Source organism: Astatotilapia calliptera, chromosome 20 (assembly GCF_964374335.1).
Source record: "Astatotilapia calliptera chromosome 20, fAstCal68.1, whole genome shotgun sequence".
Lineage (NCBI taxonomy): Eukaryota > Metazoa > Chordata > Actinopteri > Cichliformes > Cichlidae > Astatotilapia > Astatotilapia calliptera.
This window is the reverse complement of record NC_137441.1, coordinates 8436387-8459650: the sequence shown is the minus strand read 5'-3', so window position 1 is coordinate 8459650 and position 23264 is coordinate 8436387. Positions and strand designations below refer to the sequence as shown.

The 23264-nt window shown below is 41.2% G+C and overlaps 1 protein-coding gene across 1 annotated transcript; it reads right to left on the bottom strand.

Annotated features, from left to right (window-relative positions):
* Window positions 1-12464: 12464 nt before the first annotated feature.
* On the bottom strand, window positions 12465-22519 carry tamalin (trafficking regulator and scaffold protein tamalin). The gene is made up of 8 exons (XM_026154744.2): window positions 22176-22519; window positions 20238-20290; window positions 18887-18941; window positions 16930-17032; window positions 15770-15863; window positions 14647-14713; window positions 13792-13858; window positions 12465-13312 (listed from the first exon to the last, which is right to left on the bottom strand). The coding sequence occupies exons 1-8, from the start codon at window positions 22368-22370 to the stop codon at window positions 12837-12839; spliced, it is 1110 nt and encodes a 369-aa protein (XP_026010529.1). The 5' UTR covers window positions 22371-22519; the 3' UTR covers window positions 12465-12836.
* Window positions 22520-23264: the final 745 nt, after the last annotated feature.

Genomic DNA, 23264 nt, shown 5'->3' with positions numbered 1-23264 from the left:
GGAGGTCAGAGGAGAATCGCCTGACTTTTTTGAGTTGATAGGAAGGAAATAGTAACTCAGATAATCACTCATTACAACCAAGTTATACACAAAAGCATGTCTGAATACACATTAGCAGATGGGTTACAGAAGCAAAAGACTGCGTTGAGTCAGCTAAGAACAGGAAACCTAAGACTATAAATTGCACAGAGTCACCAAAACTGGAAAGAAGAAAATAGTCTCCTTGCCTTCATTTCTGCAGTGACATTTGAATGTTTGACTCAGGATTTTGCAGTAACAACATAAAAGCCATCCATCCTGCCTTTTATCCTTGTTCAGGCTGCTGCTGTTATTGTAATGTTGTGGGGGATTTTTCTTGTCACACTTTGGGCCCCTTAGTACTAACTGAGGGTCATTTAAACATAGAGCGTGCAGACTGTTACTCACCAAGGCCATCTCCTTGTGACCACAGTGTACCCATGCTGCTTCAGGGAGGATAATTGGCCACGTCAAAAACCTCAAATCATCTCTCTTGAGAATGAGACTAGTGTCAGGAGAGATATGAAATAAATACAGTGTTTGGTGAGTGTATTTATTTAAGTCGAAAAGCTCAACCTGATTACATATCATATCTGTCAGTCAGTAAACAGCCAAAGCCTTAACTTAATACTTTGTGGAAGTATTTATGAATAATCTCCGTTCACATAAAGGGACAGATTGTTTTTTAATTGTTGAAATTAGTAACACTTTAGTCTTTGAGGTTATAATGAAACAATATCATTTCCAGCTGCTTATATTCATGTAAGTTGTGTCCCAGTGCTGTGGGACACAACTTACACTAGCTTGTGATCCACAAAGAAACAACAAAAAAATTGTTTTTTTTAAAAAAAACTGTCATCTTTGAACTTAACCACTGGAGGGCAGCATCCTGACACAAGTGAGCAAACACTCGTGTCTTCACTGCAGAGCAGGACCTTTACAGCATGTCAGCAGCTTACTGTCCTCTTGCCTTTGGCTGAATAACGGGAGGCGGATTTAAGCAAAATTAAGTTAGTTAGTTTATTTGTGTATTGCACACTGAGGGTTCATCTTCTACATGACGCAATCTGAAGCAGAGAGGGAGGAAATAAATGAATACGTTCACTTTATTCATTGAAATAAAGTCATTTATTTCTACTCGAGAAGGCTTAAGCTGTTTAAAATGATGTATTCGGCATATTTGGTTGTAATTTATCTTCTTGTCATCAGTAAACACGAGGAAACACAAGGAAAAGCTTACATAAAAGTAATTTGCTGTGTTAAATGCAGCTATTTCCGCTCTATTTGGGGTTTTGAACTCAAAACAAGACACTTAAAGACTTCAATATGCATGCTTAGAATCTAGCAAGAACATTTTTGTTTACTATTTTCTGACATTTGAAAGGTAATGAGACACAAAAACACAAAGATTGTGCCAGTGAGATCTTATTTCTAAAAACAACACAATAATAACAAGTGAAATTAGAGTTTGTCAATAAGAGAGGAAGAAATTTACAACACACTATAAATAAACAGCAACCAATGTATTATTTGCCAACAATAGATCAAATAAAGCTTAAGTCAGCTGCTGGTTTGATCCAATAAATATTTCAATGGAAAAAGATGTGAGGATGGAGACCACATTGTACAAGATTCAAGTTGATTAAATAGGATTATGTTTCGGCATGATGGTACTTTTTCCACAGCTGAGAATCAAAAGAGAGATCTTAGTAAATGAAGATGATTTGCAGATGTAATGCTAAAGTTGTGGATTTCTAAATCTGTCTCCAAAGCCATGTGGCTGCCAGTGTTGCACAATGACTTTGGGTCCAGATTACATTAAGCGAAAGTGACGTAAGACCCGGCTGTGCTGCCATCAGAGACATTTCATCACGGCATAGTTTGAATAACGAGCTCTGTCTTCAAGCTTGTCTCTGTCACCCGGAGAGGACAAAATCTTTTCTGTCGTCCATTTGTAGGTCACAAGAATGCCCCCCACCTTCCCACTCTCACATTCCTCCAACTGCCCACATTCACTTAGCCACACACGCTGGGCCTCGTCCACTGTGTGTGGTTGACTCTCAGGGATACATGTGTGGCTGTCACTGGGGCACAACCAAGGCCATCAAAACCAAGAAAAATGGCGATGAATAAAAAACTTTATGGAAATGCTGCAGGATTTTAGCTAAGTATGATGGTTGCATCACAGTGGTGTAGCTGTTTGCACTTTTCCCTCAAAGCAAGAAGGTTATGGGTTCAAGTCCACCGTATTTTGCTTGGAGTATGCATGCTCTCCCCATGTCTGCACGGGTTCTCTCCTGTTTCCTCCCATAGTCCAAAGACATGCAGAAGGTGAGATTAACTGTTAGGTTTACTGGTCATTCTAAATTTGCCCAAAGGTGTGAATGTGAGTCCAAAGGATTGTGTGTGTCTCTCTGTCTCAGCCCTGCGATAGGATCCATCCATCCGTCTGTCCGTCCGTCCATGTTTTCAACGTGATGGGAAACTACTGACTAAAACCAGGAAAATGTTTATTGAGGGAACAGAGATTACCGCTGGAGTGGTTTCCCCCTGCTGGACCTTAGAATGAAACAGGTTTAAGGGACTGGAAGAAAGCAGTTATATATGGCTTGTATCTCGTTAAGAAACATCAAAACTTTCACTGCCCATGAGGGCATGAGGATATTGTCATCCTTACAGAAACCACTGTTATCAGGATAAAAATGTTTTATCCAGGGATAAAAGGTGGACTTAGAGGAATTGTGAGTTAATTTAAGAAGACAAACCAGCCAGTAAGGCCATTCCACAACATAGCCCTCAATATAGACACGACTGCGTCTTTAATTTGTTACTGATCTGTATTTATGAGTAACAAATCAAAGGAACACAACAGACTTTGAAGTGTTCATCTGTAAAGCAATTCTTAAGTAGCATCAGTGCTACTTGAGTAAAGACTTAGCGCCTCTGTAGGAAAATAATACGAGGTCATGAGCTCAGAGGGGGAAGCACCTCTTCATAAAGTCACACCTTGGTTAGCTGTCTCCTTTATTCTGGATTTCTGGGTCGTCGTGGTTGCCTTCATTCTCGCTGTATCACCGCAGAGGCGTGGACGAGGGTGGGGACTGTTTTCACAGGTCCCACAGGAAAACAGTCAGGAAGTATTACACGAGGCCCCAAACAGGGTGGTGGGGGGCAGCATAAAGGTCTTCCAGGAACTCCCCTTAACTAGCATCTCCTCATGAGCTGCTGTGGTGAGCTGTTGGTGCTTTTTGTTTTGATTCCTCTCCAGGTCTGGGACAGTCGCCATAAGTGACTCACTCTATTGGCTGTTGGCTGACTTTGGCCGCTTTTCATCTTAAACTTTTCCCTTTTTTTCCCTGCGAATTTCCTCTTGTTTTTCCAGATACAGTCCGTGGATGAAATAGTGGTGTTATTGTCTCAAAGTTTCCTGGACCTGCTCAAGGTCAGGATCTAGTTGTTTAAGCGTAAGCAGGGGACTTTATAAAGCGCTTGTATCACAGGGTTGATTGCACTGATGCAGGTGAAATCCCCCAACAATACAAAGGCTTGCTTCTCAGCATTAAACAGAGATTGAAGAAACTCGTAGAAGGCGGAAAAGAGACGTCAGCCGCAAGAACCACTGCTGCCATTCACCGAAATGGATAATAGCTGTGCCCCAGTGTGCTTTTGTTTGGTCTCTTTTCAAATCACAGTGAATTCCCCGATCTCATCAGCACACGGCGTATACAGTCATTATTTGTCTGGTGCTAAATCGAGCCCAACAAACTACTGTGGTACCAAACTGAAGAGCATAAAGGATATGAAAATTATAGATATGATTAACCAAGGGGAATCTTCTGGCTCTTAGAAATAGATTTTAATCATGGGATATGAACCAAAATGAAAAACAAAAGGAAGAAGTGGCAGCAGACGAAGCAGCCACAAAGTCAAAAGACAGACACGCAAACTTCTTCTTTTTCCAACAAAGATAATTCAGTTGTTTTAGGAATATGATATCACAGCCGCTGTAGTGTCTGCTTTCACAGTCGTCACTTTATTCGCAAAGAAGTGTTTGTGCATGTGTCATTACCACAGATGAGTCAGTTCTACCTTCTTGGATTGAGAGTGAAGGACTTTGAGGTGGAGAGTGTGTGGGCAAAAGTGAGAATGATCTAAACACCACCAGATGAAAGCAAGTCTGTGTAAAATCCGGACCCACACATTTTATAAATACGACCTTGCTGAGCTTTAAAAATACCCAAGTAATGGTGTACCAAGTATTTTAAGTCGGATAATGAAGAATAAGATGCCCCACACTTCAATCATATGTTTATTGTTTTGTTTAGAATCCACTGAGGTGGTGTACTGAGGCAGACCCACATTATGTACAGTATGCATCCATTTATGTAGAAGTAACTCTTGACTTTTCTAAACACCCAGGTTCAGACAGTTTTTTCTGCTCAGTAAGAGGGGATATCTTAATATGGTATACTTCACTGCTGTTTAAACCTTATGTTTGTGAGGGACAACCAATCAGAAGAAGGCTGGCTAAAACAGAAGGCAAGTGTTTCAAACACTGGGTCCTCTATCAGGTAGAAAGGGATCATTATGAACTGTGAATCATGCAGGTACTCCAGTAAAGTACAGAAACAAAATTTGGGGTTGTTTGTGTAATTTCCTTTTGTTATCATACAAAGCACAAGGTTTTCTTCCTGTAAATTCCAGCTAACTACGCTCAAGGAACACACTACAGTATCTCTGAACGTCATCCCCTCTGTTTTCCTGAAGCTGGCTCTTAAAAAAATGGTGAGTCAACATCCTCTCTCCCAAACGCTTCAGCTTCCAGCATTCCTGAAGGCCAGACACTTCTGCTCTGCAGCTTTCAGGCGGCCATGCTGGTTTCATTTGCTCTGGAATGATGGGAGATGAAGACAATATGCTGCTGTGCTGTTCCATCAGTGTGGACGTGGAGGTTATGTTTGTTCAGCATCTCCTGGGGAAAAAATGTCATCCAGAACAAGTTGATCCCCAACACTTCCTGTCTTTGGAGGCAGGAAGAAGTTACAGTCACTATTCTGCGTCTTTGGATTCGAGTGTAGATATGTGGAGGGAGTCTTGATGTGGAAACTACAGTTATGAGAATCAGTTGGGGGTAAAACGGCAAAAAAATGTGATGGTTTGGGTAAATAATTTAGCTGAAATGTTTTTGTTGTTACAATTTGTGGGGGAAAGTTTGAAACTGAGGCCACTGTGTGTTTAAAGATATAACCTCATGACACTTCCTGCTATTGTGTTTGAGGACTTTCTCTGTCTTTGTGTGCACACTCACAGCTGTCAGGGGTTTTATATAACAGAGACTGAGTTTTTAACCCTTAAACATACAGTATGGGTCAAAAATGACTTTGTCAGTCAGGTTTATCACGTTCCTCTCATGCTTAAAAACACTATTTTATGTGTGGTTTTTAAAATGTTGTTCATTTTTTAAATTTCATCATTGTCTCCTCTCTGGTGTATTTTGGAGCACTTAATCTGTTGTCATCAATTAGCATCACATGCAACATGCCATTGACGTCTTCTTTCAAATGAAATAATAATAAAGCTTATAATGAGAAAGAAACACGTGAAAAAAGTTACATATGGAGGTTTATTTTGATCTGAGCATTTGAAAACTTCACTTAAACAGAACCTGATTGGAAATCTGACCACTGAGCAAAGATACGTTCAGTCATTTTCGGTAAACCTCCATGTTCGTCGGTTACAGTGGAAGTGGCAGAGGATTAACAGGTGTTTCCTTATCTGACTTTTGTTCTCAAACACAATAAAACCATTATGTTAAAAAAAGAGGAACCACTTTAAAACTGAACGTTCAGCCTGAGGCCCATCCTACACCATCTGGACACACACTATGCTTCACCATTCCAAAGATACAGAATCAAGAAAATAACCTGCATATTATTAGATCTAATCCAGACGATTTAGCCTTCCAGATGTAAAGATTTATTCCAGATCTGCTGCAGTAATGATGCTTTGAAAGCAGGACAAAAAAAAACAGAGATTCAGAGTTTAACCCAAACACAGTCACATGTGTATTGCATTAAAAGACAGCCTATGATTCATCACATCAGGATGTTTTTATATACACATTATGTACTGAGATAAGCTGCATGCAGCTGTTGTTCCCCAGAGTGGGCAGTGAAGCTAAACGGTCACGAGTGTCTGATACATGAGCGGCAGAGGGAAACAAAAGCATGTTCAATGACGCAGGCTTAACGCCTGCTACTCTTTTAACAGGAAATAAAAATATAGCTTAGAGTGTGGGATGGTGAGTTAAAGCTGAATTTATTTAACGCTGCGATATGAAGTGATGATGAAAAGGAAGTGTTGCTGTAGTAACCGTCTGTGTAGACAGTCTGGCACGTATGCAAACAGTTTCAACCTCAGTTACCTGCTTCCCTGCAATAAAACAAATATTGTCACTTCCAGAGCTTTGATATCCATCCTCTACCTAAAATGTATCTGTGTGTCAACCACATAACATGGAACTGGATTTTAACAGATCACAAAGTCCCTTTCTTCCACCCAAAAGCACATAAACAAAAACATTACCCTATAATAGGGCAGTTTATCACCTCATTTGGCATTGCCACTAAGTTAGATAAAAGAACTGCCCGATTTTATGCAGGAGAGCCACAGATACAATATCGCTTGTTGATCTTTAAAACCACTGGATCCATTATGCAGTATCTTTCATCACGCCTTCTCTGCCCGGTCCTTCAAACGTCTCTCAAAGTTTGTAATTTGTTTTCTAAATGGGAAGCAGACTAAAGGTTTCTGGCACAAGTTCACCTGTTTCTAAGAAGAAGATGTCTGAGTAGGTCAAAACTCCAGGGTCAGTAGTGTAAAGATGAACTTTGTTGTGAGACAAGTGTTTTGCGTGGCGCAGGTTTCTTTTGTGCCCTAAAGGGCAGCTTCTTTCCCCATAAATTTAATGCAAATACGATACAATTGCAAGGCTTACATTACATGATATAACCACGTGTTTCCAATACACCATGCATGCAGAAAACAGAATTAATTTTCTGCCAGAAACGTCTGTACTTTGATTTGTATTGTCAGAGTTGCATGAAGCCTTTAAATCTTTCAACTGTGTTACAGCCCTGAAAAATCAACAGTATAACACGCAGCTCACATGACATTCTTTTTGTTTTTCGCATACAGGTAGATGATAAAGTCTAGAATGTTTCCAGAGTGGGATAAAAAAGATTTTGTGAATTTCTTCTTGAATACTTATCTCATCTGCTTCCTCTGGCCTGCGTAGGTGTGTGTTTGATCAGATTTTTCACCAGCTGCTGCAACAAATGCAAACAAACACACCACTTTCATCAGATGTCTTGATTGACTGTCGTATGGAAACACATGATATTACATTTCTTGTTTTTTTTCCCAGCCGTGGTTCGCCTACTGCAAACCAGTGAGAGAACCACAGACAAGATATAAAAACATAAAAATATGAAAATCTCAGTAGCTGCAAATTCCCCACTTTTGAACACTCCCATCAGTCTATCAAACAAAAAGAGGCTTTAATATGTACTTCAAGTTGCTGTTTGCATATTTTCATTAATCTTTTATTCTAAGGAAACCGTTACTTTGGGATGAAATGTTTATTATTTTTAAATCTTTCAAACCGATGCAGCTACAGACCAAGTTTTACAAATTAAACATCTGCACACTTCCTTAATAGAGTTTCTGGGCTGTTCTTTAACAAGCTGTTGGGTTAAAATTGTGAACCGTACAGGAAAGGGGCAGATAAATCCACAAAGTGATGATAGAAGAGACGACTGAAGGTATCAGTACCCCGCTGCTGGGAAACCAAATGCAGGAGTTTTATCTGATATGCAGATTATGATGCGATTACAGCGCTTTGCATTTATTTAGCTGTTCCGTTGTTGAAGCTGACGGCCACTCAGGTTTGCAATAAAGTTGAGTCATCTTAGTCACGCTGGGCATGTTTCGCTCCTTTTTTATAATTTCTATGTAAAGGACAATTTCTGTCTTTATTTCAGACATCATTTCTCTATATTGCACATTACCTGCTCTCGCTCTCCCCATTAAACACACACGCAGACTGCCAGACAGATGGATAGATGCATGCATACCTATAAAGCTGGGGGTTGGTTTTTTGTTTTGTTTTTTTCTAACCCTGCCTTGAGTTTTATTCTCTTATCTTTAGGGTGGATTTCCGGCACATTTGTTACCCACATCCTTTGCCGTGACGGCCCACACAAGCTTCTGCCCTCGTAACACACACAACTTACCACCCCCAGTTTCTGAGATTAAAAACCTCCTCCTTTTTTTGATGATATTTGTGCTTCAGAGAGGCTGGTATCTTGCGTGAGAACAATATTAGTGGTTTTGTCTGGCGTCTCGTCTCTGCAAATAAGTAGCTGTGTAAGTGCTAAGCTAAACTGCTTCCTCATTATTAACCATCAGCACACTGATCCAGCATTTGAACCTGAGGGGACTAACGGCCAATCAGATGCCACAGCATGTAGCAGGATTGAGAAATAGCACTCTGGTCTGAACTGTTTCACCACAGAGGCTCAGTTCTGTCCTACAGGCCCTCCCGCTTCCCTTTCTCAAATGTTCATTTTCACAACTGACAGACGGGAAGAGGACTCGTCCCCCAGGCACATTTTGTTCTACTGTGTCTTGAGCTACTTTCAGCTGGTTTAAAAAGTCCAACTCTACAGCTGAATTTGCATGTAAAGGGACACAAAAGGAACGTGCATATGCATGAGGGGTCAGTGGAACTTTTTCCCCTCTGATCTCCAGTCTTAAAATTAAGATTCGCCAATTGATTAAACCCTGTCGAAACAAGGCTCTGGGACTTTGGATGAAAAGCTCAAAACTAAAATTAAGTAGATAAATAAGTACAGCAAGGCCAGAGACAGCATACTTTTTTTATTTAGGCATTTTTGTTTCGCGTGTGTTGTGATGGCTGTTCGTTATTGCTGGAGTAATGAGCAGTGTATGAGGAACTATTAGAGGCATTATTCAGAGCTAGTTCAGTGCTCGACTGGGGAGAGTGTTGTGCTGGTTTGTTTTTGTAGCAGCGGTTGCAGATGTCCATTAAAACTCCCGCATGCACGCAATAAGTAACAAAAGTTACATGTGGCTGTGCAGAAGAAGCATATTGTGGCTTTCAGCAAGTGACTGAACTCACAGGAAACCAAATACAAGACATAAATAAACCAGAATAAAAACATTTTATGCTATCTTTGTCAGAACCAGTTTCAGTTTGAAACTGTAAGAGTGCATAAAACGTTATCTTTTTTTTCACACCCCTTAAAGAGCCTGTTTGAAATTTAAGACTTGGCTTTAGGGTAAAAGTCAGAATTGCATTTAGATGAGAGTTTTTGAATGTCCACGCAAAGATAGCCAAGCAGCCATGTCTGTGTCTGTGTATGCATGCACATCCCTCCACACACAAAGTGGTGTAGGCAGAAAGTCTCTCAAGGGCAAGGGTGTCAGACCCACTTTAGTTAATGGGCCACTTACAGCCCAATTTGATTTCAAGTGGGCCAGACCATTAAACCTATTGCGTGGCAGCCTACCTTTCTTTCAGTGTGAAGAAGTGCATCCATTTACAGTAATGATAAAAAAAAAAACGCCTGACATGAAAAATATATAACTGTCATTTTAACAGTATTTCCTAATGCACATCCATTACAGTTTAACTTCCATCTACAAAGCCACAAAATCTTCTCAGGTAGTTTTTGGAACTCTGCAGCAGATAAGAAGGGAGTCTCTGCTCTCAACAACAGATCACGCTGCCTGCTGAAAGTACACTGCATCCTAAAGGACTCATCTCCCCTGCCTATCTGCTGTTTGAATGTCAGCCCTCAGGCAAACATTTCAGGTCCATCAAAGCATGATGGACTGCACGATTAATCTCAGATCCATCACAGTGAGCTCTGCTCTGAAATCACCCACACTAAAATCAATAACACATCAAATCTACAAGCACCCAGGGCCACACTATTTATTGTTATTTCTTGTTTACTATATATACACAGTTTTCTTACACAAGTGCAATAAAACTGCTATGGGCATTTTTACTATCTTAAGCATACAAGAATATATGGAACTGTGTGTGTGTGTGTGTGTGTGTGTGTATGCACACCTGAGCTAAATGGACTGATTCTTATATAGCGCTTTTCTACTCTCCCGGAGTACTCAAAGTGCTCTACACAACATGCCTCATTCACCCATTCACACCCACTCATACAAGCACTCAAGTGCAACTAATAAACATTCACACTCCGATGAACGCAATTTGGGGTTAGTATCTTGCCCAAGGATATTTGGCATGCAAACTGGGGGAGCCAGGAATCAAACCACCAACCTTCCGATCAGTAGCGGATCTGCTCTACGACCTGAGCCACAGCCACCCAGGTAGTGTGCAGGATTTCTTTGTGCATTTTTTACACATTGACAATAAGTGAATCTAAACAAGCGCAGTATTTTACCCTTTCAGTCAAAGACATTCTCAAGACCTAGAAATACATTGCAGGCCAAGAGCTATAAAACTGAAGCTATTATTGACTTAGCATAATTATCATGCTTTCTGAGGTTATTAAGCAATTAGTATTTAGTAATCTAGATTCGGGGTCGGTTCTCACCTTCAGGCCACATGTCTGACATTCCTGGTCTGGAGGGAACTCACACTAAGTATGACATGAATAGGACAAACAGCTCACACATACACACACAACTGAAAGTTCTCAATAATGCTTTTAAAGGCATCTCACAAGAGCTGGCCCCAGAGGTCATTTCCAAATCTTGCAGTCTATAGAATCACCGGACTTCACCTCAGGTGACATCGTGCTACATACATTAGCGGGTAGACTGCTCCCAGGGGCCCATCATCTCACACGTCAGATGCAGTGAAGTGGAAATTTAAGCTAGAAAAGTCTCATGTTCCGCGTTGGATTTTTTATTTTAAATTGAGTAGAAACATCTTGAGACGAGGCGTGATATATATATATAAAAACAAAACAAAACAAAAAAAACCTGGAAAATATTCTGTTAATTTCCCTTTATTCATGTACCTGCATCACCTACTTCCAATTCTGAAGCTGCTTTTCCACTTAAACATTGTGAGAGAAGAAAGTTTATAATCCAGCTTACTAAGAATTGTCATAAACTATTGTGACAGTAGAGATGGCAGTTAAGTTTATTAGTAATTAGTTCACGAAGCACAAGAAGCAGAAACTGAAGCAAACCTGTCAAACCCACTTGTGCAAAGACTAAAACAAATTCTCCACTTAGTCTTTATGTCAACAGCAGTCTTTAAGCTTGTGGGTGTCATGCAAATATTTGCAACAGCAACCACACGCCTAGCCTAATCTCCTGTGGTGTTAATTGCTGAGCATCAACTGCACCCTGCTTGTTTGGGCCCCACATCTCCGTTATATAGCTCTTCCACACATTGTGCACTAATGACAATTATCTTGACTAATTAAACCCTCGTTACACATTTGGCCCATTCACTCCAACCCCATATTTTAAGCACCAATACACACGCATAACAATCCTTTATAACGACGTCCTTTCCTCTGCTTCTCACTAGAAAAACGAGGATGAGAGGGCCTGGCTTTGACACATGTCCACATACCATCGCTCACCAGCATCGTCACTCCTAATGCATCTGTGAACGAGCAGCAGAGGACAAAAGGGATCAACCCAACAGAGCCAATGAGAGAGTGACCACCATGACCTCATGGGTCAGCTGGGAGCCAGGAATGAAAAGACTCCAAGCGACCCCCGCCCAACAAACGCTCACACACCCCAACACCCAGCGAGCCTTTGGACAACTGAAGCCGCCATGGGAATATGGTAGTGTGGAAGAGTAGGAATCAGCATTCGCCTGCAGGAGCTGAAAGAAAGCGGTTGTGTTTGGAATTCTGGGTCATGCCTTTCTCTGCACATTCCTCACCATTCTCACAACAATAAACTGTGTCAGAGCAGATACAACAGCTTCCATTCTGGATATCTCACACCACAAAAAAGCCTAAAGCATCCCAAGCCGCACGCTAACCTCCAGAACTCGGCTGATAAGATTCTTAAACGGTGGAAGAGTTGTGAAATTATAAAAGCTTACTATATTTAAAAGCATCACATGGAGCAGAGCACATCTCCACCAGGGGAAATTACAGATTGTGTGTACACTCGGGGTCTTGGCACTAATTTAAGCTTGGCAGCTACAATTCCCACAAACAGTTGTGGCTTGGGGAGGAAAATAGCTTTTCAAGCAAGTTCTGCACAAAATAATACGCATATAATCATCAGCCACAAGTTTTATTTTTGGGAACCGTGACCTCGAGTAGAGAAGACAAAATATGATCAGCCTGAGTCATCTGAAGTCATTATCAAAGTTTTTTCTTACAAAATGTTCTGCAACGCAGTCACAATGATCATCGGTGTTTTATTCAGCTGTCAAAATTAAACTTGTGCATGCAGTACAAACTGGGACATCCTTCATTCTGAACATGCAAAAATAAATAAATAACTTAGAACAAAAAAAAAAAAAAAACAACAACAACAACAACAACAACAACAACTTATGTACAGCCATAAAACACTGAATGCTACCGAATGTAGCTAAATGTCCATTGGTCTACCCATTTAAACAGGAAGAGGTGCAACTACAGAACCAATACACTTTGGTCTTAAATTCTTCACTCTTTGGGGCTGCTTGCTGTTTTCTTTGGCACTTTAGTTTGGCAGTAATTATTACTTTAAGTCTTTAGTTCTGCTGTCTGTGAACAGTTTGCCGCTCACAGTTTGCTCTCCTCCTCCTCCAGTGGTCGGTTTAAGCCGGGGATGAATTTGAGGAGGCGTCTGCGGAAGCTTTTCTGTTTGGGCTTCCTCTGCAGCGTGGCTCCCGGCTTCTCCCCCGGAACGGACGACGACGACGAAGATCCTTTGACGTAGCTGCGAGTGCTGGCGCTGCGGGTCAGCTGCGTCTTGGGCGTTGAAAAGAACTCGCTGGTCGGCCGGAGGCGCTGCAGCTTCGGTAACTGTTCTTTCTTTTTTTCTGCACTGTCAGAGTCCACGCTGCCATCCGCCTGATATATGCAGGTTTGGTAGAGAGGGTCATCCTCGGTGGCCGTGCTGAGAAAGCTGGCGCTGCTGCTGGTGCTGCCTGTGCAGTGCAGGGCTCTCTGAAGCGCAGGGCTAGGAGCGCCGAGGCTGCCATACACACCGGCTGACTCCAGGGACTCATACAAGGCGGCGTCACTCATTACTATACCTGCGGTGAAGAAGGGCAGCGTGAGGACATGGGAAACTGACCAATTGTAAAGAAAACATGAATAATAAATGAAAAAACACTGCTTTAATTTTCTGTGAGTCTTGTTTGCCTCATTTTGCACAAGCGACCACCCAACTATAGCAACGAGCTGTTTGTTTTCTACTATGTAATCAGGACTTCCTGCAAAGCAGCAGTCATACACATCCTGATTCTCTCCCCCTCAAGAAGGAGGTAATGTGATTGGTACAGTTTGTTATCAGGATGACATAAAATGTTCTGGATACATATACATGAACTTGTTTTTAATTAATTTATGGTTTGTTTTTTTACATTTGGGATTTAGTGTGACCTGGAATTTGACTACATTTTGGAATCTTGTCTGGATGTGGAAAAAGTACTAATAAAGTAGAATAGAAGAATGCAGACTCTGTATGCATGTACAAGTTGAGCTGCACAAGGCCAAAAAAAAAATCACCTACCATGAACAAGGCGCTGCTCCTGCACCATCAGTGAGCGATATTCATCCCATTTCTCATGAAGCGTTTGCTAAAAGACAACACAAGATATTGGAATTGATTACAAGAGGAAAACAAAACAACACAACATACAGACAGGAAATCCACCACCCTCATGTGCAACCTTTAAAAGCAATAAAGCTAAATCATCTGAGCCCACACCACAGGTGTACTAAACAAAAAAATAAAATAATAATAATATTAAAAATACGGTGCCAGTTTAGATCAGTGCTTGAGCAGGTAACCAACATGCCACGTGGCTAGAATTAGAAGCTACAGACTAAAACGGAGTTGAAGATGGTAAATCTACATGTCATAGACTGTTAACTGAAGTTTAGACTTGTCATCGTTGCATAAGCGGCCTTCACTCATTTCACTTTTTTTTTTTTTATCTTTTCATAAATGAGTCAACAACCACGTCACATTTATTTACACATTAACATTTACTTCATCTTGTGCGTCAAACGTGTCGTGTTCAGCAGCAGGTTTTAAAATGTTGGTTTATTCTCTCAGGCAGCTGTGTCGCTGAGGATTAGAAAAAGGACAGCTGCTGTAATCTTGGGGGAAAGCTCGCTCACTTAAGGCCACTTCACAGGCAGCTCGAGTCAAGAATGTGTGCAGCCATCAGTGGGCCTGCTGCACAAACTGCTAATGTAACAGGTGGCGGTGCTGCTGGAGGGACAGGTGTGGAGGGAGGGAGGTGTGGTGTGGTGTCTATATCCAGCGTGTAACTTAATGTTTAAGCGGGTGCGCATGTGTGAGAGGCTGCTGGACGCTCATCCGTTCTGACTCACCACTGACAAACAGTGAACAACTCACCTTTAGATACTGCAGCCGGGCCTCTAGTTCAGCTTTTCGAATTGAGTCACTGTAAACCGTCTCCAGCCTTTAAACAAAAAACCAGAAGGCAGTAGAGTTAACAGGCGTAGCAGGAAGCGCATAAAAACTACAAGGGCAGAAAACAGCGATTTAAAAAATAAATAAATAAAACTTGACCATATGAAAGGCTCTTTTCATAAAGTTAGTAACAGGAACGGGTTTGGTTTACAAGCAAGGGGGGAGAACAAGAAACACAGTTTCCACTTAAGTGCCGCAAATCTGTTCAAATAACATGAGCGAGAGAACATACAGAGCTCGTTTTCACTCTAACAGCTTTTACTGACTTGAACTGTAAGTATAATTTGATGATGTCAGTCTGTAAAGTGTGTCTACACTGGCGCTCTGATGCGGTTCGCCTCACTTCTTCTGCATCAGCTCAGAGAATCTTACACCATGCTAACTTTCTTTTAATCTTTTACAAGCAGAGAAGGGGGTTGAAGAAGACTGTGTGGTTCAAATTAAAAACACCCACTCAGCACACCGACAGATAAGGACTCTAAACGGCGATGTGCCAGATAATAAAGCTGAGGCACACAAATTATTCTAAGAGAGTTAAACGAGTACAATACGGAAGGATTTTTAAAGTTAACCTCAATTATTTTTCACGTTTTTCCTGGACTCCAAAAACAGAAATAGCACCTTCTGATTGTTTTCCTATATGCAAGTGACAATAAAAGCAAACTGCCACGTTTCATGCCAGTGCAAATGTTTACCATCTGCATTGTTAATGAAAAACTGTAACTAACATCTTTCATGTTACCTTAACAGAATTCAGGATGTACCGCCTCTCTGACGTTAATCTCAAAACCAAAACGGCATTTTTATGAGAAATTATTCTCATCTTTCCTGATTTGGCCCTCTGTTACCTTTCAAACTTATTTGGTTTCTGTTCCCATGTGAAACACATTCACTTTTGTTAGAGTTAGAGAGGTGAACCATGAAGTGAGCATCCTGTCAGCTCTATCAAGCGTTTAGCCACCGCGATGAACTGAGCATACTTATTAACAAATTCTGAGGAAAGTGTTTTGAAGCCACTGTTGTTGGGTTTTGTGAGTCTGTGTACCTGAGCGAGTTCCCACTGGCTCTGATGAGCTGAACGATTTCCTTGTGTCGAAACCCCTCCACGGTGGCTTCGTTCACACTTGCGATGGTATCCCCTGCACAAACACAAATATACAAACGTGTATGTTAGCCAGCCGCGCCTCACGAAGCAGCCAGATGAGGCACACTTCTGAAGGAAACCTCAACACATGTGCGAGACAAATGTGGGAGGACTAGTTCGCGTCTTCGTGGCATATGGCTCGTCACAGGACCGCAGAAAAGCGTTTATTTGCCATTAAACCGTTTACATCTGGGTAGCTGTAAAGTCGCGTATGTCACAAAGTTCTACTTCAGTTTCATCAAAGCAGGAAAAGATGCGGCGTGGATACTCGTGTGACAGCATCTTTTGTGAGATTTTAGCCTACTTTGACCTTTCAAAAAAAAAAAAAAAAAAAATCCCCACTGCGATGAAGTCATTGTGTTCACAGCAAGACTGAGAGTGGGGGGGACAATGGAGCGAGTATGCAAGGAATTTAGGAAGTGAAACTAAAGTGACAGACGCAGGTTGAAGAAAATAGGCGGTAAGAGCAGCAGCACATAATCTCCTTCCCTCTTTTTTTGACATAATGGAAACATAACACTGGGTGTGGACAGCTTGTGACTGACCAATCACAATTCACTTGATAAAATATTTTCTTGTCTTTCCCCAGTCTCTCAAAAACACAAAATATGAATGCACTTCCTGGTTTAATTAATTAGTTATAACACATTAGCTGTTTGTAATTTTGACTTCTTTTTCTCATTTTTTAAAATTCATTTTATTTTGTTTTTTTAAGAAGGAAGCCAGACATTAAAAAAATATCACTTCCTTCAAAGTTAATTTGCTTTTGTGTCATTTGCCACATTGGTGAGTAGTCGATCACCAGCTTGTTTGTTGACTGGGAAAAATGAGTAGGGATACAGTCTTCTTTGTGCTTCCCTAAACAACCAACAGAAACTCACGAGTGCTTATGTTGACGCACGTTACACAAGCGTCAGCTGGCAAACAACGACCTGAACCGAAGCCTCGTGTCACGCTCGCTTCCCCTCGAGTCTATTTCAAGTTTTTCTCCAGGTTATTTTAGGCTTAAATACAGCTCAGATAAAAAGAGGAAAACATACAGAAGGAGGAAGTTTGCTTACCAACTTTAAGTCCTGCTTGCTGAGCCGGGCTGTCATTGTGGACCTTACACACAAACGTACACATCTCTACAGAGTTTTGGTCCTGATGGTGAAGACCGTAAGTCTGAAGGAGACAGAAAAATCACACTGAATAAAAGGAACTCACACACACACACAAAAAACTTTCCCAGCCTAGGTGCCGTCTTATACGTGTTGTAAATGAATGTGGCAACGCTGAAAAGCCACTGAATAACCGGCAGAGGAAGTCATGACAGACAATGCAGGAAAGAAGATATCACTGAACACGCGGAGATGTGACGCAAAGAAGCAAATGAGGTTTTCTTCCCCTCGTCTGATGAAACATGCCCGGTTGATGCGCCACACTGAAGTTATTTTAATGCCCCGCTCATCACAGTTCACAAATCAACTACTATACACCACTAAATGTCAAAAGGAAGTACTGTAACAATAATTTGGAAAGCTACAGCTATAAAGATAATAAAACACAAAAAGACAAATTACAGTTGTAATTACTCTTACTGTTCTATCATCACATGACCAATTTCATAACCAGTTGTTGGGTTTTATTAACTGCTGCAAGAGAAAAGTGACAAGACTGGTGGGGGGGGGGGGGAAAAAAAGGAAAATCAACAAGAAATTGCTGTAAACTAATGGGTGAATGACTGAATGTAGTGTGAAGCGCTTTGGGGTCCTTAGGGACTAGAAAAGCGCTATACAAATGCAGGCCATTTACCATTTACTCAGGGGTAATAAATGTCCCCTATAACAAGTAGTATTTACTTTTGAAAACTTCAATCTGACTCCAGGATATTGGGTTGTATTTGCTACTTTAACCTAACCACATGACGTGAGCATTACTTAAACTCAAAGGCCAAATATTTTGTTGTTCTGGCAACCGTTTTTGTAACTTCCATACATATTTGCATGCTCTTCCTAGTTTCTGTCACCACAGCTCCTCTACAGAAGGTCAGACCACTGCAGAACATAGACTTCCCCTAGCAGCAAAACTGTTAGTCAGCATGCTGCTGCTGAAGGAGCTTCTACCTTACAAAGAGAACCAACTTCCAGCTGAGAGAAAAAAAGAAAACGAAGTATCCCATAAAATAAAATTCAAGTTATAAAAGGCTATCTGCTCCCGAATTCAGCCTGACAGATTGTATCCTATTCAAATCAGCCTGATCCTGCTGCTCGTTTCCTTCTCACGCAACCATGCAAATATTGTTTCAAATGCAAATATCACATTGATGTGCTCGATCCTCGACTCCCAGTATTAACAGAGCAGACGGCGAGAGAAAAAAAAAAAACAAAACAAAACAAAAATTTGTCTTTCTCTGTCTCTTTCTCTGTGTAGCATCAAACTTGTCCTCATGATCTCACTTCCTTCTGGTCAGGAAGGGTGGGAACGTGCAGCAAAAATCCAGAAATAGAACAATATAGTTATATCGCTTCCTCAAAGAAGTACTTCAGTCCAAGAAGTCTAAAAAGACCGCCAAAGCACGATAATGTGAAGATGTACTCGCACGCTTTAATCATTTAGCAAACTATTTAAAGAATGAGGTCTGAGCAACAGAGCCGATATTGTGAGGTAGGGAGCTTCAGGGCACACGAGTGAGATCAGAGACAAACTGAGGTCAGAAGTGAAAAGTTTCTGTCTGCTGAGCAGGGCAGAGCGGGGCAGGTATTACATGGAAGGCATGTGAATAAACCACACTGCTCAAAATACAGATGCTGGGAGAAAAAGTACAAATAAAAGCATCTCCACAGTCATGGGATTAACATCAACGGGTTTATTGATGTATTGACTGATGTGTGACCTTTCCTACACAGAACAGGATGTACAAGCTTCTGTCACTTAGGTTTTATCATGTGTGGACAGAGATAGTGGCGGATCGTGAAAGTGGCACTCGAGAAGTTCAGAAATCCACTCCAACCCCCCAAATATCACTCCCAAACTTACCTGAATCTCAAAACCAAATGCCTCCTCTTCTTTTTTCTCCAGGACCACCACCTTCCTAAAATAAAATGATAAAAGGAACATTTTGTCACTGTTAACTGGACAAACTCTCCTCTGGGTTTGCTGCAGCCAACGCTGCTTCTTTTACGTTTTTAAAGGTAGCAGTGCAAAGACCAAGTGATCGTGTAAGAGTCATGTCGGTCTAACAGTTGATGCCTAATTCTTTTTAGTCTTAAAGGAGGTATTCACCTTCTGATTCAGTTGTAGAATCAAGAAAAATAAGAAGGTTAACCGGTACAAACAATCTCAATAAACGATGGGTAAACAAGGGGGGGTTTGTCAAGGGTGTACCCAATTATAGCTGGAATCAACTCCAGCAACTCCACGACCCTGAATGGGACATTTAGTTACGACAATGGGCGGATGAATGGGTTTTATACTACGATTTGGACAAAATAGGACATTTATAGATGTCGCCTTGAACACTAGGATATAGTTAAGGAGAAGTTTTCACTGTTTCCAACACAGCAGAGGCATAAATGTCCTTTCCTTTTTTAAATTTGATGGGGGTTACATGAACCACAATCACGGCTTTTTAGTTTTATCTCTAAACTCGTAGTCTTCAAAGCCAGCAGAGTCTGTGTAGTTGCTTTAGTTTCTGTAATTTATGCAATGGTGTGTGCTTATATTAGACATGGTCAGTTTGAAATGATAAGGTCAGGGTGTGACACTGTAGGATGTTAAAGAGCGGGGATATCCTTTAGAGGCTTATATCACCTTTCTGTCACAGGGACCATGGAGTAGGCTGCCCAGAATGAGATAAACGATGGTGCAAATCTATTCTAGCACAGTCCAATAATAAAAGTATGGCTTATGGTTTTAGAGCTCGTTCGAACATAGCTTAATGATGTTTATTCTGACGCATCCATAAAACAGCCTTTTATGTACGTCAAACACAAAATTCAAGAGGAAGGATGAGTGAAAGTCAGTGAGAGGTAAATGTCTGTGTTTCTCTGCATCCTTAACTAAACTGCATAACAAAACTCCTCCACTGGCTGCACAGGACTTCCTCTGTATGCAGGAGCATGTGGACGTCACATGCAGACGTACAGTAACAGTACAGCGGTCTGTTGGAGTGAGGCTCAATGAATATTTATAACCTCCCTTAACAATGGCTTTAATCAGTGTTCCCCCTGTTTGAACAACTGCCAGTCACTCCGATATGAGGCTGCTCGCCCTGAATCATTTTTCTGAGGAAGATGCCATCGTGAAAAAATTCATGTGAAGGCACAGTGAGAGGGAAAAATTTAAAAAGTCCAAAAAAAATATCAGAGAAAGATGAGGGATGTTGTACCTTTGTGGTTCTGGCGTCTGCGTAAGGGGTTTCCACTTCTGTAAGCCGCCACCCTGCAAGGAGAAAACGAAACAAGATGTGAAGCATGTCACACACCTGCGTAGCTTCAAGTTTACTCATGAGGATTTCCCCCCCTCCCCCTCCGGGCATTTCCTAGGCACACCTACTGAGCACTTCAGCGATCAGTGGCCAGTCCATCCAGTCGTCTCGAATAATGAGCCAAGAGTGTTTTGGTATTGTTAAGCTACTTAACCTGCATACCAGCATGGAGATATTGTTGACAAAACCAGAAATGCGTGACTGCTGCTCTGTTTACTCATTACATCAAAACAAGTTGCACGCATACCTACAAGCATAACAGCAAATTGGCTGCCTTCAGGCACAAACTGTCAACCAATCTAAAAACTGCAGCGCTGTTTACACCAAGTTCAGTCTATTAAAAGAAGCAAATAAGACACAGAGGTGAGCACAATAACAGCATTGAGAGAAAAGCCAACTCACCAGCAGGAGCAGTTCAGGTCCCCGCCCCACCTAACTGTGTAAATAAGGCAGGTATCTGTCCAGAAGGCTCCACTAAAATCACTTGAATCAATCCACCTCTGTTCCAGCTCAATCATTTTCAAATCCTGCTCCAATGAAAGGCTGCTTTGTGCTACAGTCTCTCTGGGTAGTAAAATGTTGCTTTCTTTATGTCCCAACACTTACAGAATTGACCCAGAGGAGTCTCAATGAGTGCATTTATTCCCAAATACCCAGAGAGACCAACAGGGGTGGCTCAAGCAGGATCTCCATCCCCGAGTGTACACAATGCTGTGTTGTAACCCGGCGCACTAGCGTATGTGTGTGGGTTTAACTATGCCTCAGTCACAACAGGGCACTGTGAAAGGAGTTTTTCCAACTCTGATGTGCTCTTTGGGCAGAAACTCCAAAGCAAGTTGAGCAACAGAATTCACTGAAATCAGCTTCATGAGAGGAAAATAAAAGCGACTGATGCAGTAGCCAAACAAATTTACAGTATAAACATTAAGCATTACGCAACATGGACTAAAGGATGAGGGCTGTCAGAAACCGTTCCTAAAATCCAGACTAATATGTAGGCCACGGGTTAAAATCATTTCCCCTGAAATAAGAAGACTCAGGGCCAATTTATAACCAATCAGATCACAATCAGCCACAACATTCAAACCACGGCAGGTGATGTGAATAACAATGATCACACTGATCCTCATGCTGACCCACCCCCACCTACCTGCCCCAAAGTCAACGGCTGTCCCTAACTGCAAAACAGCTCAGGGAAGGAAGAAGACAAACAGCCCGAAGCGAAAGATCCGGGCAGGTGATCTGCATGCTGTGACTAACTGCTGTAAGTTTTAAACAAATAAGCACGTCCCTCCGGACTCTGTAGCGCATCCTGTAGCTCTGATGCAACTTACTGTTAAAATGACAACAGTGACAAACTTTCTATGAATCATCAAATGCAAATTTGCTTTTGTAACAATCTACCTGTTCTCAACTAAAACTCTTATCAGTCATGAGTCATGTGTTTAATCTTAGAGATCACTTTCATCTAAATAAAGATGTTAAGGCATAAAGAACATGGGCGAAGTCTGTTTCATGCAACATAAGATTCAGAGTCTGGGTGGGCACCCTTGCCCCTAGATGGGCTGCTATAAGATGTCCTGTGTGGCGCCGACCAGCCACTCACTGGATACAATAACTTGATAACCCTTTTAATAAGCTTACAGTCTCTGCTTAAATAATAAAAGGACTAATAGGAAACATACAGAAATTACTGTGTAAATGGTTTTTGCCTTGTAAGTTAAAAAAAGCACTAAATAAATTTAATAAAAACTTTAATTTATTAGTTTACCTGCCAAAAAAATAAACTTTTGCAGGTACATTCAGCTAATAAACTTTTAAAAGGAACAGTAGCAATACCTTTTTGTAGTTTCTGGGCAGCGTCCCCCCCGAGTAAGCCAGGGTCTTGTAGTTGTAAACCTCCGAGGAGTTGCTCGGTGTGTCCATAGTCCTGCAGCTGTCCGACTTTGACGAAGGGAAATAAATGTCGTCTTGAGATGCGGGACCGCTGTCCGGTCCATTGGAGTTCACCTTCTTCAGCCTCCTGAACGTCATTGTTGTTGAAAATGAAAACTGAAAAAAGTAAAAATAACTTTCTTGGTGTCCTCCCACAGAGTCTGAAACCTGCCGAGGGAGATGCTGATCGAATTTGGAGCTTCAGCGTGGAGCTAACTACAATTTCTCTTGTTTCCTTTGAATAGTTTGGAGGCGGGGACTGTTTTGAGGAACACAAATGAGTGCCAATAGCAACAGAGACTTGCCTCCTCCGCGGTGCCTTCATGTGCACCTCGGATCTTTTCTGATTCGTATTGAAACAACAGCAAACAGTGTTTATCAAGACAAAATAAATAAATGCCGTTAGTTTCTTAGCTGAAAGAAAGAAAGTCGAAAGAAAATCAACCAGTAGGTAAAAATGTAATCCAAAAATTCCAGAAAAGAAGACGGAGTTTCCGCTTATTTGCTAATATTTTCTAAATATTTTCACTATAGGGACAACTGATAGGACAAAACGATACTTCTGATTTTTAGAAGTATCAGACAAAATTATCAGCTGAAATACCTCAGCTTCTCATACTAATTGGTAGCAGTTTGAATGTTGGATCACCCACTTCAGCTTCCTTCTGTCTTTAGAAATCTTAATGAGTCTTTGCCAAAAGAGATTAAGCCTGCTGCAAATGAGTGCTGGATCTGAACCCAGGCAGCAGGACCATTTGGATAGATTTAAATCCTCTGATAAGGTGACGCAGGAAGGTTTTCATTTATGTTTATTACCAGCCCATGCATTATGAATCAGTCCAATATAATAAGTTGACTGATGATTTTCTATCCTTTTGTTAAAAGTTAAAAAAACGATTCTGCTTATTTTTCTTTAATAACATTGAAAAACTGCTTTGATTATTTGCTCATTCATCAATTTGGGTTATTTCAAATGAGGGAGAAGCTGCAAAA